This window comes from Lactuca serriola, chromosome 9 (assembly GCF_051521515.1).
Source record: "Lactuca serriola cultivar US96UC23 chromosome 9, Lser_US96UC23_V15, whole genome shotgun sequence".
In the NCBI taxonomy this organism is placed as follows: domain Eukaryota; kingdom Viridiplantae; phylum Streptophyta; class Magnoliopsida; order Asterales; family Asteraceae; genus Lactuca; species Lactuca serriola.
Genome location: NC_136416.1, coordinates 8525119 through 8540000, shown reverse-complemented (window position 1 = coordinate 8540000; position 14882 = coordinate 8525119). Strand labels below are relative to the sequence as shown.

The following is a 14882-nucleotide window of genomic DNA, read 5'->3' as shown; positions in this document are numbered from 1 at the left end:
ATTATTATTGGCCCTGTATGAAGAGGGATGTCGCGTGGGTAGTGGAGAGGTGCTTGACCTGTCGTCGGGTTAAGGCCGAGCACCAGCGTCCACATGGTAAGTTGCAGCCACTGGAGGTTCCCTAGTGGAAGTGGGAACAAATTTCTATGGATTTTATCACCAAATTTCCAAGGACCGCGAGGGGTGTTGATGCAATTTGGGTGATTGTGGATCGGATGATTAAGAGTGCTCGCTTCCTTGCTATCAGTGAGAGCTCTTCTGCAGAGAGGTTGGCAGAGATATATGTGAGAGAGGTGGTGTCGCGGCATGGAGTGTCGATCTCGGTTGTGTCAGATCGAGATGTATGTTTCACTTCCAGGTTCTGGAAGAAGTTCCATGAGGATTTGGGTACGAGGTTGCACTTCAGTACTACTTATCACCCACAGACGGATGGACAGAGTGAACGGACGATTTAGACGCTCGAGGACATGCTTCGAGCATTTTTTTGGACTTCAGTGGAAGTTGGGATACATACCTACCCTTCGCTGAGTTTTCCTACAGCAACAACCACCATTTGAGTATTGGTATGCCTCCCTTTGAGTTGTTGTATGGGAGGAGGTGTAGGACCCCCATCTGTTGGGGAGAGGTAGGGCAACGAGTAATGGGTAGCATAGAGATAGTGGATTAAACGACTGAGCAGATACAACAGGTCAGACAGAGGTTGCTGACAGCCTATAGTCGCCAGAAGAGTTACGCGGATAGGCGACGATCAGAGCTTGAATTCCAGGTGGGAGACTTCGTACTCCTGAAGGTATCTCCTTGGAAAGGAGTGATCCGATTCAGGAAGAGGCGCAAGCTGGGGCCCCATTACATTGGTCCTTTCAGGGTGACCGCGAGGGTGGGAAAGGTAGCATATCGTTTGGAGCTACCTGCGGAGTTGAGCTAGATACATGATACCTTCTTTGTGTCTCAGTTGAGGAAGTATATAGCCGACAAGACGACATTAGTACCGCAAGAGGATATACAGGTGGATGCAAGCCTGAATGATGTTGAGAGGCCAATCGCGATTGTGGATCAGAAGATCAAGGTTCTGAGGAACAAGGAGGTGCCCCTGGTTCAGGTCGAGTGGCAACATCGGAGAGGGTCCGAGCTGACTTAGGAGCCGGAGTTGGAGATGCGGGAGCAGCATCTAGAGTTATTTGTAGAGCGAGACTTCGAGGGCGAAGTCTGATTCTAGTGGGGGAGAATTGTAACATCCGGATTTTCAGGTATCATACTTTAATTATTTATTTTGAGTTAAGAAGAGAAACTCGATGAGTTGACGCCTTGACTCGTCGAGTAGGGTCGCGATTTGCTGACTAGATTTAATGAATGGACTCGACGAGTCCGCGCTGAAGACAAAAACCTTAAATCTTTGGGCCTGTGCCCTATTTAAGGGTCCTTATGGCCTTCTTTGGCAGCCACTTTCACCCTTGAGAGAACCAGAGCACCTGAGAGCATAGTGAGTGAGAGAAGAAGCCATTTTCATCATATCTAGTGTTATTTTGCAAGAAAGAAGGAAGGAGGGCAAGCTAGGCGGGTTAAGGAGCTCTGATTTGCTTCCATTCAATCAGAAGGTGCTACTAGAGGTATGCATTTATACTCATTCTCGTGTATATGGTGGACTACTTGGATTTAGGGTTTTCTTATCCCTTCTTTAGCTTGGATTCGAAGCATATAAGGTCACAAGGTATAATAAGTCTTAGATCTGGACCTTAAGAGGTCCAGAGAGTCCCAACTATTCTACTTTATGTTGTTCCTTTGGAAATATGAGCCTAGGTTGCCATTTTAGAAGCTATTTCACCAAAAGAAGCCTTATGTGTGTTGCATGAGTGTAAAGATTGGACCTTTACGTGATTTTTGAGCATTGGGAAGTCAGATCTGTAGGTTAGAGAAACAGATCTGACCTCAGAAGGTCATATAAGTATTGCCATGGAAGGAACTCGCCGAGTCCATAAGGGGACTCGACGAGTCGAGTCGTGTTGCCCCACGATTCATGTCCAGTGGTAACCCGTCGAGTGAGGATTTATGAGGATTCAAAGGACAGGCATGGACTCGCCGAGTCACGCGAGTGCACTCGACGAGTCTGGTCAAAGTTTGACCGTTGACTAGAGTTAACTTCAGTTGACCTTAGGGTTTTGGCCAAGCTGAATCAAGAAAGGTATGGATGGGGTAGAATGGTCTTCTACCCACTCTTTAGAGATGAGGACAAGAGAGAGTATTGATTAGAGATGTTTTTATTTTGATAGGAGGAGGAGGCTAGGTCGGGTTATCGAGCGAGAGGTTATCCGACATTGTACAAGGTGAGTCTTCTCACTATACATTACTTAGAGTGGTATCTATGTGCAGAATGGAGGGTCTTATATGTTATGTGTATGTATGAGATTTTGTGCACTATGTTATATGTATACTATGTGTTATATAGACCGGACTGGAGTGTCCAATGATTTACAAGGCCAGAGGGTCCTCGAACAGACCGGACCGAAGGGTCCAACGATTTAGACCGGACCGGAGAGTCCAACGAGCTAGACCGGATCGGAGGGTCCAACCAGCTACGGGACTGGAGGGTCCCGCTGAGACACAATAACCAGAAAGTCATACAGAGTTACAGCCTCGAGTGACTATTATGTGTTGTAGGTGGTATTTTGGGGAACGCACTAAGCATTTATGCTTATACTGTTTTGTGTGATGTGTTTCAGGTACCAGTGAGGATCGCAGGAAGGCACCGACACGATTTGTACACACTGATGGAGAATTATGTATTTTGAGATTCTGGGATATGTTTGTTTGAGATGACATTTGACACTTTAGTTTTTGGAAAGAATTATGATAATTATGTTTGCTTTAAAAATGAAAAATTGTTTTAAATTTTCACGTCGCTACATCATATAACCAACATACAATGGTATATCTCCTAGCATCCTACCATGCGATTATGAGTAGATCCTTAGCCTTAATCTAGAATGCTATACACATATAGATATACTTGAAACAAAACATGTATGGGCATTTTGCGAAATACTTATTTAAGTTCGGCTGATTGCACGCATCACACCCCTTTTCTTAAAAAAAGAATCTATTTAAAAGTTTCGTTTTCTTTTAAAAAGATTACCAATTCCTTACTTTGAGTTCAGACACACCCGAGAGTGTGCCTAGGGCTGTTCACTATTTGGATAAAACCGAATTGTCCAATTGGACAATTTGGATTTGACTATTTGGTTCGGATATTCGGATTTTTGGTTTGGTTTTCAACAAAACCGAATTATTATTTTAGATTTCGGATTGGTTTTGGTTTATAAAATAAGAACCGAATAGTCCAAAAAAAACCTAATAACAATTTGTTATGTATTTATTTTCAATATATCTATAATCATTTATTAATTTTATATTTTTTTTAAATAAGTTCAAAATTTTTTACCTAATAAAAGACATTAATATGTACTTTCTGTTAAAAGTTTTTATCTATTAAAAAATAAACTATAATATGTCTTCTTAGTGGTTGTTTGTAAATTTTAAATCACAGGTAAATAATTTGTTTTTGTATCTTTTGAAAATTAGATCATATTATAATTCCTTTTAAAATGTTATGGTTTTTGAAAACCGAATTCTAAAAGCCGATCTAACCGAATTGTAATTGGATCGGATCAGATTTGAATTTAGTTTGGACTATTTGGATCCATATTTTGAAAACCAAAATAAATTTGGATCTACTTAATTGGATCGGATCGAACCGATCCATCCAAACAAATACCCCTAAGTGTGCTTGAATCCATCAAACCAAGACTTTGATACCAACTTGTAACGTTCTAAAATACTATGTATAATTTTTTATTTTTTGAACTATCAAATCCAACATTCATTCATTCATTCCAAAATCCATCAAAATGTGATAATATATAAAAATAGTCATCAGAGTACAAATCATGTCATAAAATGCGAAAATACTGGTGGATGCGGTGCGATCATGTCGAGCTTTTCCCTTTCAAATCGGAAGTACCTGAAACCATAAACATAAAACTGTAAGCATAAAGCTTAGTGAGTTTCCCCAAAATACCCCAAATAAAACATACATATACGCCAGAAAATAAATTGGGTCTATTTCACCCAAGAGTCTATTTCAAATCCTATGGTATCTTTCTACCGATATTGGGTCTATTTCACCCCATGTTTCTATTTCAACTCCTTCGGTATCTTTCAACCGGTACTAGGTCTATTTCATCCCCTGAGTCTATTTCAACTCCCTTGGAATCTTTCAACCGGTATTGGGTCTATTTCACCCCTACAGCTAGGCATATAATATCACCAACAAGAGTAAAAAAGATAACAAACACATACATGTGTAACGTACACGTTCAGTTATCGTGTTATGTATTTTTAAAAGTGAATAATATTATGAAATATTAAATATTGAGTTCTAACAGATAGTTTTTACTAGAAATGAAGTAAAACTATGTTTAGAACCACTCGAAAATTATTGGAAGTCTTATGAGATTCCAATCTTATATTAAAATTTAATGAAAATATAAAATTTGAAATAAGTAAAATTTTATTACTAAAAGTTGTAAAGAATCTCGTCAGAAACATTTAGGCAAAAACCTCATCGAAATCCGAGTTATAACAAAGAAGTTATGACCAATCGAAGATCCGCGACAAAACCGGCACGACGTCGAATGACGTAAAAAGTGAGTTTTTGATAAACTACTTTTTAGCCTTAGTGATCTAAATAAAATTCGTAGTATTCATTAAACCAAGAAGTTCGATAAAAAGAACGCCAAAATCTGACTTCGTATGAGGAAGTTATGATTTTTCTAAGTTTCAGCTTAGCAATAGACAACTAAAAACTCGTATTTTAGATCGAGTGTTTTTTAGCCGACACAACCTAAACGAGAATTGAAGGTCTCGTCATTAGTATTACAACGGTAAAAAGTATGACGAAAACGGACGTCGAATGAAGAAGTTATGAATTTTTAACGGGTTTTTCCGTCCCGGTCTGTTAAAAATAATAATATTAAAAATAAATTCAAAATTAGCCGACTAAGTCTAAACAAAAGTTGTAGAATATATTCCCGCCTACTCGTGCATATAAAGAACGTCAAAAACGGAACCCGTATGCGAAAGTTATGGATTTTAGAAGTTTGGGGAACATTTTTCGAGAATTTTCGCATGGATAAGATCAGCCACGTCACCTCGCATGAACAGTAGCCGCGTGTCGCTTCCGGATTCGACCGAAGTCGTAGCCAACCGGCGTCCGACGCGCCTCGCCCTGTGTTGCGTCCGATCCTCGCATGCGAGACACCTGGAGACCATCGCAGCCTGCCACCTGCTGCCTTCGCATGTGCGACGTGTGTCGCATCCGGGCCCCTCGCTGGCACAGTCTCTTCTCGGCCGACCTTTGGACCTCACCCCTATAAATAGGAGACATGCGAGATCTCCTGGGTAAAGTTTAAAAATTGCCATTTTCACCCCAAATTTCATATTTTTGCTATTTTGACATCCCCCAAAGCCCCGATATCAATTTTAGCACCTGAAAACACGTCCCGAAGTTCCCGAGAAGCCCGAAAAATTTATCTTTTCGGTTTTGAAGCTCTACTTTTGCAGAGCCCGATTTTTTAATAAATCTCCTGGTTTTCAACGAATAAAGTCATATTTTGAGCCAAAATGCTGCTCAAATTACTATTTTAACCCCCGGTTATTTCAAGGTGAGTCAATATATAGGAACAATTGTATGTTATGTGTTATATATGATATGTGCTTTTCCATGTTATCATCTCGTGTTATTATTTTCGCTATTTTGATAGCAGAGTTATACCTTTGACCATGTGATCAGTGAAAGGACTTAGATTCACGGTGGTATTGGTATGTAGCCTCTGACCATGTAGAGCATGTCTCGTAAGAGAATGACTTCTATTCTATGGTATTGGCAGAAGGTTAGACAGGGCGTGAAAACCTGAAATCTACCTTAATGTTAATCAGAAATTGTTTGTCTTCAGTGCCATTTGGGCCGAAGCGTTATTGATGTTTATCAAGTATTGAAATTGTTTTATCTCATTGACTGTATATCTTTGAATCGAGTCATTAATTGATATGAAAAGCTTGTCACATGATTCACATATGCCTTTGTTGTTCCTTGTTTCTCTTTGCTTCTGCCATATTGAAGTGTGTGTGTGTGTCTATATATATATATATATATATATATATATATATATATATATATATATATATATATATATATATATGGCATAACGTTATATTGTATCTATTATTGAACTTACTAAGTGTCATCGCTTACCCTATCAACGTTTAACAATTGTAGGAGATAAGTAAACAATATGATCGTATACTGTTGAAAGAGTTAGAATAGTTTGTAATAGTACTTTTGTACTTTAGTTTATGTTTGTATAAATTACAATATCCTGGGTAGTTATGTAATATATATCACTTTGTAATAGTCGGTTTGTATCCAGTAGTTTGTAACCTCTTTATCAATGTAAAATATTGTTTTTATGAATATGCAAGTAGCATGTTTTGGAGTAACTATATTGTCAAGTATGAAAGTTAGGGTCTTTCAACAGGCATATCAACATGTGTCACGAAGACAATTATCATTCTACAAACATAATCTAGCGGGCCGACATTGATGCCTTCGACCCACAAGTATAGTGAATAGACTCGCCTCTCAGTCGACTCGGCTCCTACCACTCTCTCTTTCTCTCTATTTCTCTCTCTCTCTCTCCCTCTCTCTATCTCTCTCTCTCTCTCTATCCCTCTCTCTACTGAAAATATAAGTGCTAACCCCACCTAGGTAATCATACAAGGAACACTCTCAATCCATTTCCCAAAAACTAAGAGTTGGCCAAAAGTCAACTCAGGTCAAAAGTTAAAGGTCAAAGACAGAGTCCACGTCATCAACACTCCTCCACGTCGTGGGCACAAAACGACAAGACACTCGACTGGCCTCTGGTCGCCATGCCGTGACAACCTAGTTCCACACTATAGGGACCAGTCTGAATGGATTATTTGAGTTTAGCTGCTCTTAACTCATTTCCAGGGGCTCAAAATCCCAAATCCACTCCTTCCAAATATCTTGATGAATAAAGTTTCCAACTTTATCCATTAAGACAAGATCTCAAAACCTAGGTTTTAAAGGCCATTTAAGATGTTCAACTCATCCATTAAGTCCTTAATCACATAAGATACATGCCCAAACTTTCCAAAAAGCATTTAGGGGTACTATTGATCTCTAAAAATGTAAACTTTATGGACATGCATGCCCCATGCATGTCCTTCCTCAAATCTAGGTCAAAAGAGGAAAAGGGGACCCAAATCTCATGCAAGATTTCCAAATCACAACAAATTCTTAGATCTATGAAATATAAGGTCATCGGGACTCCTAAGAGTCATAAGTTGCAAACTTTATCTCTTTGCTCCACTCAAAATCCAATGAAAGAGTTTATTAATCAAAATAACTTTGATCTCTAAGGAAAAGATAAAAACTAGATCAAGATCCTTACAAAATGTCCAACAAGATGCTTTCAGAAGTTGGGGAGTGTTGTTTGCTGGTCTCTTGCACAAAATCTTCCTCTACTTCTTTCAAAATCACCAAAAGCTAGCAAATGAGCTCTAAGAGCTTCAATAACATAAGGGTTATGGTTTCTGAGGGTTTGAGAGTGATGGAGGTTGATGGTGAATAAACCCTCGCCTCCTTATTCCTTTAAATAAGGTGTAAAGCCCGAAAATTATGGTTTTATTAAAATCAGTTGTCACGTCATGACATCTATGGCCACGCCATGGTGGGTCTTTTAAATCCCGCAATCTTTGAAAACATTGTCACGCCGTGGCCACCCAGAATGAAGACTTATAGTATGATGGAGTATGAATGGATTATTTCATACATGAAGCGGGTGTTACAGAAGGAGACATATGACCATTCTTAGGGTTATTAAAGGATCACTCAAATTGGAAAAAAAAAAAATGAAAATACTTGTAAATGCAAGGCACACGAGAGGTTTAAATTGTGAAGCAATACAAAATGTTAACTCGAAGACTAAGTATGTAACATATTTTAAATTAGAGGATCGTCTAAGATTAAAAAAAAATAACATCAAGACATACAAATTACTCCAAATCATAAAGAACATTAACATGATTTACTTTTATTTTTGCAATTAACATGTTAACAAATAAAAGTTCTCACAAACTATCATGAACATACTTGCTATCTCCTGAAATGTAAGTCAGTCATCTTCCTATTTTTTCTATTAAATTCTCATCTCTTAAAAATCTACTTCATTTCAACTTGACCTGCGATTTTCATGTCGTATTGAAATTGACCACATAACATATAATTTCTTTAAAAGAATTTGGTAAGTTGAATAAAATAAAACACACTTATCCACCTTTTTTGTTTTAGACACTCTCTCACCTCATCTCGAAATCCGTGGGGAATCAAACACACACACATATAGATACAGAATTCTGTACGTATATCCCACGAACACACACCATCATTTACCAATTATCGATCATCTCTCAGTTTTCCCCAATCCATTTTGGGATTTGCATCTCCCTGTTTTCCAACTAGGGTTTCGTTTTTCCTCCGATCGACGAACCATGAAAGTTCACCCAACACCCAATAGGCGAAACATCACCGTGCGATACGATTTCGCCTCTCAATCCAACGCCGCCGACGTTATTTGCCGGCAAAAGAAGCTCCGGCGACTCCCTCATATCTTCGCCAAAGTCCTGGAGCTCCCTTTTTACTCCGACGCCGACGTCTCCATCCAAGAAACATCTGATTCGCTCAAATTTGTCGTCGATACAGACGACGACATCGGCACCGATATTGCTGCTCACACGATTGAGATCTACCCCGGCGTTACTAAAATCGTTGTAGGGGGGAGGCGAGTGGTTAATAGTTGCGCAAATCCGGTTAATGAGCTTGCGCTTGACGTGTGGCGGTTCCGGCTTCCGGCGTCTACGCAGCCGGAGCTTGCGACTGCATCGTTTACCGACGGAGAGCTTGTAGTTGTTGTGCCGAAAGATGTTAATTTGGATGGAAACCAGGGAGATCTTTGGGATGAAGGTAACGAAACAGGGCAATTTGTTCTTGTACAGTAATCGAAATATTTTACCTAGTTATTATTATGTTTCTTGAGTCAAATGTGATGAAATTGCTGATTTCTGATCCTCAAGCTATATGTTTCTGAATACTTCTGTTACTTATGATGATATCATCTTCTTCTCCATTGGGTTTTCAAGTCTTTTTTATTAATTTTAATCCATTAGGTGCTACTTTATGGTTTCTTTCATGATAATGATCTTATTTGGGAGCTTATTGACATTGATAGAATCATTGTCAATCATACAAAAAAGCAATCAAAATCTAGTCAATTTGGTGCATAATGCTCAGTCTTAAAAGTGATCAGGTGGTATTGAAGATTCAGAATCAGATAATTAGCTCTAATAGAACAAGCCTTTGCTACTTAGGTTTGTAATCATCACCTTTTGATAGTGACACAGTGTTAGGTATTTGGAAAGTTGTAGCTATATGAGAAAGTAATAAATAGAATAAGGGTATATATATTATTTTACTCTAATCAATTTTGTTGTGGCTACTATCAAATGATTATTTAACCTCCAAAAAATTAGAAAATTCTAAGCAAAAGTACAATTTTGCTTCCATTTTTGTCTCTAATTTGTATATGTGGTTTGCTTTGGCCTCAACCCTGCTTTGTTAATGCAATGGGTACTTATAAGCCCCTGATTGCTACAACCATAGCAATTTAAAGGTTAGGTTAAATGCATGAAATAAGAAAAGAAATTAAAAATATAATGCTATAACAAAAGGATATAAAAATACACGAATAAATAAAAGTACATTGCTATTTATTGCATTAATACTAACCTAATAATTTCCCGTTTTCTAGTTTCTTTACCCCAAGAAACACAAAATATCTTTTTTTTCCAGCATCATGAGTACCCATGTTTGTGTTTAATTAAATCACCCGCCTTAAAAAATATTTATTTGTGCTAGTATACGGACCTTATTTGTGTATGCTTGAGTGGCGAATTGGTAAATATTCAGAAATTTAAAGGGCTAAAAGGAGGAGGATAGAATTTGTTAAAGTTGAAAATAGAATACTGGTTATCTTGTTGAACTTTTATTGATGATTGGATGTAGGGCACCCTCCATCTTTTGGTCACCACTTTGTTAGATGCACATGGAGTTTTGGTTACTTTTGGTTTTAAACTTGAAATGTTGGTGTTGTTAAGTTACCTTGAGAAAAGCTTTTAACTTTTTCCTTCTTTTAGAACCACAAAGAAAGATTCTTGATTGTGTGCGTCCTACCACCATTGAAATTTACCTAAAATTTGACCAAAATTGTGAAATAAAATGGTGGATGGTGTGGGTTTTTCCTTTTGTCACATAGCACCCTAAACATAGCGAATGGTTATTGGGTGTGGGGCCATCTGTATTGTGTTTTGTTGAGGTGTTTGAATGTGTTTTTATGTATATATTATTGCAACTTGAAATTTCGATAATGGGTTTTGGATAAAAATTAACCATGCTTATGATACTTTGATTATTATGTTCAAATTAATAAGATTTGAAAGAGTATGTAATAAGTTGTAAGAAAATTTCCTACTAAAAAATAAACACTTAGACATTTTGATTTTTGAATAATAGATAGGAAAAAAAACACATATTAATGGATCCACGTTTCTTATTCATTATCATACATTTTAAATATCTTATCAATAAAAAAACTAAATGATAAGTCAAATGTCATAATTAATTTGTAGGTATATGAAAGATATATCAAATTGACATGTTAACTTTTCTTTAAAATTATAATCTCCCTTTTTACATATAATTTCAGAAATATACCGGTAATAAAAGGCAAAAAATTGGTTTAACCATCGGAATGATACTTTTTTAATTGAACTATTGATATATTTTTTCTAAAATCATATGTGATTTATCATATGAAACTTTGAATAATTATAAAAACCACTATAATTTAAAACTTGTTTTGTTTACCAAAATATTTTTCTTTTTTATGATTGTGTTAATTTAAAAAGAGAAATTAAATATCTTTATAATTTATCTCCTACCTATTTTAATATCACATTTAATAAAATAAATGATATTTTAAAACACTCGTATTTCAAAGAAAAAACTAAAAAGATATTTAATTATTTCTTTAAAACATGACCAAAGGCTTTTTGTTTTTTTGTGTTTAAACCAAACGTACTTTTACCAATTAAAATCAATAGCCTTGAGCCCTTGACTTGTATGAGCTGATAATGTAGGTCCACTATTTTTAATCATAAATAATGGTATGGTTTTGGTATCTTATAGCAAGATCTATACTCTATACTTAATGCTACAATTAGTGCTTACTCCAAGGGTGTGGGTCAATCAAAGATGCCAAGAGCGTATGTGATGGTGTAGGTGACTTTCGGGTGATTGTCTCTTGGAATGCCATGCTGGCAGCTTGCTTGGATCATGATGAAACGAGTCATTGCATTTAATATTTTATCTTTGATGAAAATAGTAGCAGTCGAAAACTTTTACAGATCCAAAAAAAAAAAATAATAAAAAAAAAATAAAACTAAAAACAATTTTGGAATTTTTTATTTTGAAAACTTTTACAATCCCTAGTTTGAATATGGATTCACACAAATTCTCATCAAATTCTTTCAAATCAGGACTCTGACATCAACTTGTACTATCTCAAAATCACAATAAAATTTTTCATTTTTAATTAAAGAAAAATCATTGTTTTTCAATCATCCCAAATCTGCAAATCATAAGCACCAAAGATCAAATACAAATGTTCCAAAATCAATGTATCATAACTCCTTCAAAACATGTCACTAAAGGATGTGTACGATCACACTTTTGCTTTTCCCAGATCATCTAAAGTATCTGAAACATAAAAATTAAACTATAAGTCAAAGTTTAGCGAGTTCCCCAAAATACCACCACACACACATATAACAACATACATATTAGGCCCACAACCATCGGGCTGGATTACCCTTAAGCCCACAACATGAGTCTGACTTTCCTTCCTAGCCCACAGCTCATGTTTGGATTGCTCCCGAGCATACAACATAAGTCTCGCTTTCCTTTCTGACCCACAATTTATGTTTGGCTTGCTCCTAGGTTTGTTGGCTTTCGCACAAAGCAATATTGTCTCAACCCAACCGCACTATGTCGACATATACAACAGATAAATATATGACCAGCAAACAGATAATCATACAGATCTAACAGATCACTACAAAATAGCAACATCCTATATATCAGGATATGAACCCGAATGGACCGACGTTGGTGCCTTCGACCCACGAGTACAGTGAGGAAACTCACCTCACAGTCTGAAAAAATAGCAAAAAAGAACGTTACTCCAAATGTCAACTCTACATGTCACCTATACAAAAAACAATGACCTAACTCAAACTACAACTCAAAATACCCCTAAGTCAAACTTGGTCAAAATCCTGGTCAAATGTCAAAATTCAAAAAGTCGACGAGTCAACTTAGACTGAGTACGCTTGGCGTACTCAGCCACTACGCCCAACGTAGTACACCCTTGGTCCGATTACAGGGTTCCTACCAGGTACGTGCAGCGTACCACTAGGTACGCTCATCATATTCGGTTGACCTCTTTTTTCTCTATTAAGTGCTTATTCTATTAAGACACCACGTCCAAAAATCAGATTTAGTTCCAAATAACATTCTAAGTTATAAAGTTTACAACTTTATGACTTTTCGAGGCTAAAAAGGGTCCAACAACTAAACCCTAACTTAATACACAGACCAAAACCTCATATCCCATGCATGAAGAAAGGAAAGGGATCAAGATCACATTTTTATTGTTCTAAGTACCAAAAAACGTCTGGACGGACATCCCTTATGGGTTAGAGTAAGTCATACTCATGAACACCAAGATTATGGGACTAAAAGCATAAAAAGCTAAGAACTAGCAAGATCCAAAGCAAACATGCATCAAGATCCGAACTTTATACCTTTAAATGATGCTTGAGGGCAAGATACTTCTGGATCCAAGATGCATTGAGCTTTCTAAGTTGATTCCACGTCTTTCTTCTTCCTTCGAGATCACCAAAAGCACACTTTCAAGCTTAAAATGCTCACACAATGGATTAGGGTTGCATGTGACATCCCCAATTTCACGGTCAGAAAAGACCGATTTGTTTATGCTTTGTTTTATAAAATCAGAGTAATCTTTTGATTAAAAGAGTAGCCGAATTTGTTCCCAAAATAAAATATGATAAAAATTTTATCAAAATATTTCTCAAAGAAAATGTATTTTCATTAAATAATAAAACCTCGGGATGTCATGTTCGATGCAGACCAAAAGCATAAACAATATAAAATAAACCTTACAATAGTTATTTATAACTACTGATCTATAATCCAAAATCTCTCGTCAAGTCCACCAACTTATACCCTTGTGCCATTACCTGTAATGCAAAGAAAACTGAGTGGGTCAAGTTTGGGAGCCTGGTGAGCATATAGGGTTTTCAACCCACAATAATACATTTATTATATTCCATTATCAAACAATCAACCCAATTACCCATCCCCATTATCATCGTTTAATCTTCCCAAAAGATATTATCCTAAGGGTCATCTCCTATGTCATGTTTACCTCTCATGTCCTTACATCTTATTTCCTTATATGTTTGTTCCTAAGAACTTTTCCTAAGGATCATCGCCTGCATCATATAGACAATACTAATTCGGGGATCACTCCCTCAATATGTGACTAGTAAGGGTTAGGGTATCATCGCATGAATTACATAGCCACAACATCACCTGGACTCGTAAATCATAATAAGGGTTAGACTATCATCGCATGAATACGCAGCCACAACATCGTCTGGACTCGTAATTCATAATAAGGGATAGACTATCATCGCATGAATACGTAGCCACGACATCGTCTGGACTCGTAATTCATCACCTATCTATCATCACCTAATTATCATCACCATTATATCCTCACCTATCTCTTATCACATTCTTTCAACACACATCAATTATTTCATCTACCCATGTTCTACCCAACATATTTGTATATATAAATTACATATATGGTTTAAATCATTTAACACCCATATAAAAACATCAATTCCAAGCCCATCTCAAATGGACAAATAATATATAACACATAGCATGTATTTCATAGCTAATACTTTATATTTATGTGTTAGAAGAAAGTAACTATACACTCACTTGATCAGAAGATGATCGGACAACACTACAGCTTGTAAAAGTAGTATTCTTCGATAGATCTGGAAGATCTTCACAAAAATCGGCTTCTCGTGGGAAGAGCTTCGAATCGGGAATCGTACTTCTCGGGATCTTCGAGGCCTCGGGACTTGCTTCGGGGCTCGGGAATGATACCGGGGCTTCGGGATATTTCTTGCACGAAAAACGATGCAAAAACGCGAGAGAAAGAAGATAAATGAGCAAATGAATCGGCTGCACTCGACTTTCTTTTATAGGGGCTGAAACTTCGAATTACGCTGGGCGTAATCTTAGGTTACGTTGGGCGTAACCTGGATAAGCCCGGTGACTCCCCCCCCCCTAGATAATATCGAAAATTTATAATTAAATTTAATATTGAAAATATTTAATAAACTTCAAAAATTCATATCTTCCTCATACGAACTCTGTTTTCGATATTCTTTATATCCACGCGTAGGTGAGACTACGCTCTACAACTTTCGTTTAGACTCCGTCGGCTAATTTTGACTTTATTTTTATTATATTATTTTAGTAGGCTGGGACAGGAAAACTCCGTTACAAATTCATAACTTCTTCATCC

At 36.9% G+C, this 14882-nt stretch overlaps 1 protein-coding gene across 1 annotated transcript; it reads left to right on the top strand.

Annotated features, from left to right (window-relative positions):
* Positions 1-8628: 8628 nt before the first annotated feature.
* LOC145075312 (uncharacterized) lies at positions 8629-9135 on the top strand. The gene has a single exon (XM_079021600.1). It carries the CDS (start codon positions 8629-8631, stop codon positions 9133-9135), a length of 507 nt encoding a protein of 168 aa, XP_078877726.1.
* The last annotated feature ends 5747 nt before the right edge of the window (positions 9136-14882 follow it).

Coding starts and splice junctions, on each gene's coding strand:
- LOC145075312 (XM_079021600.1), top strand. CDS start 8,629: ATGAAAGTTCACCCAACACCCAATAGGCGAAACATCACCGTGCGATAC.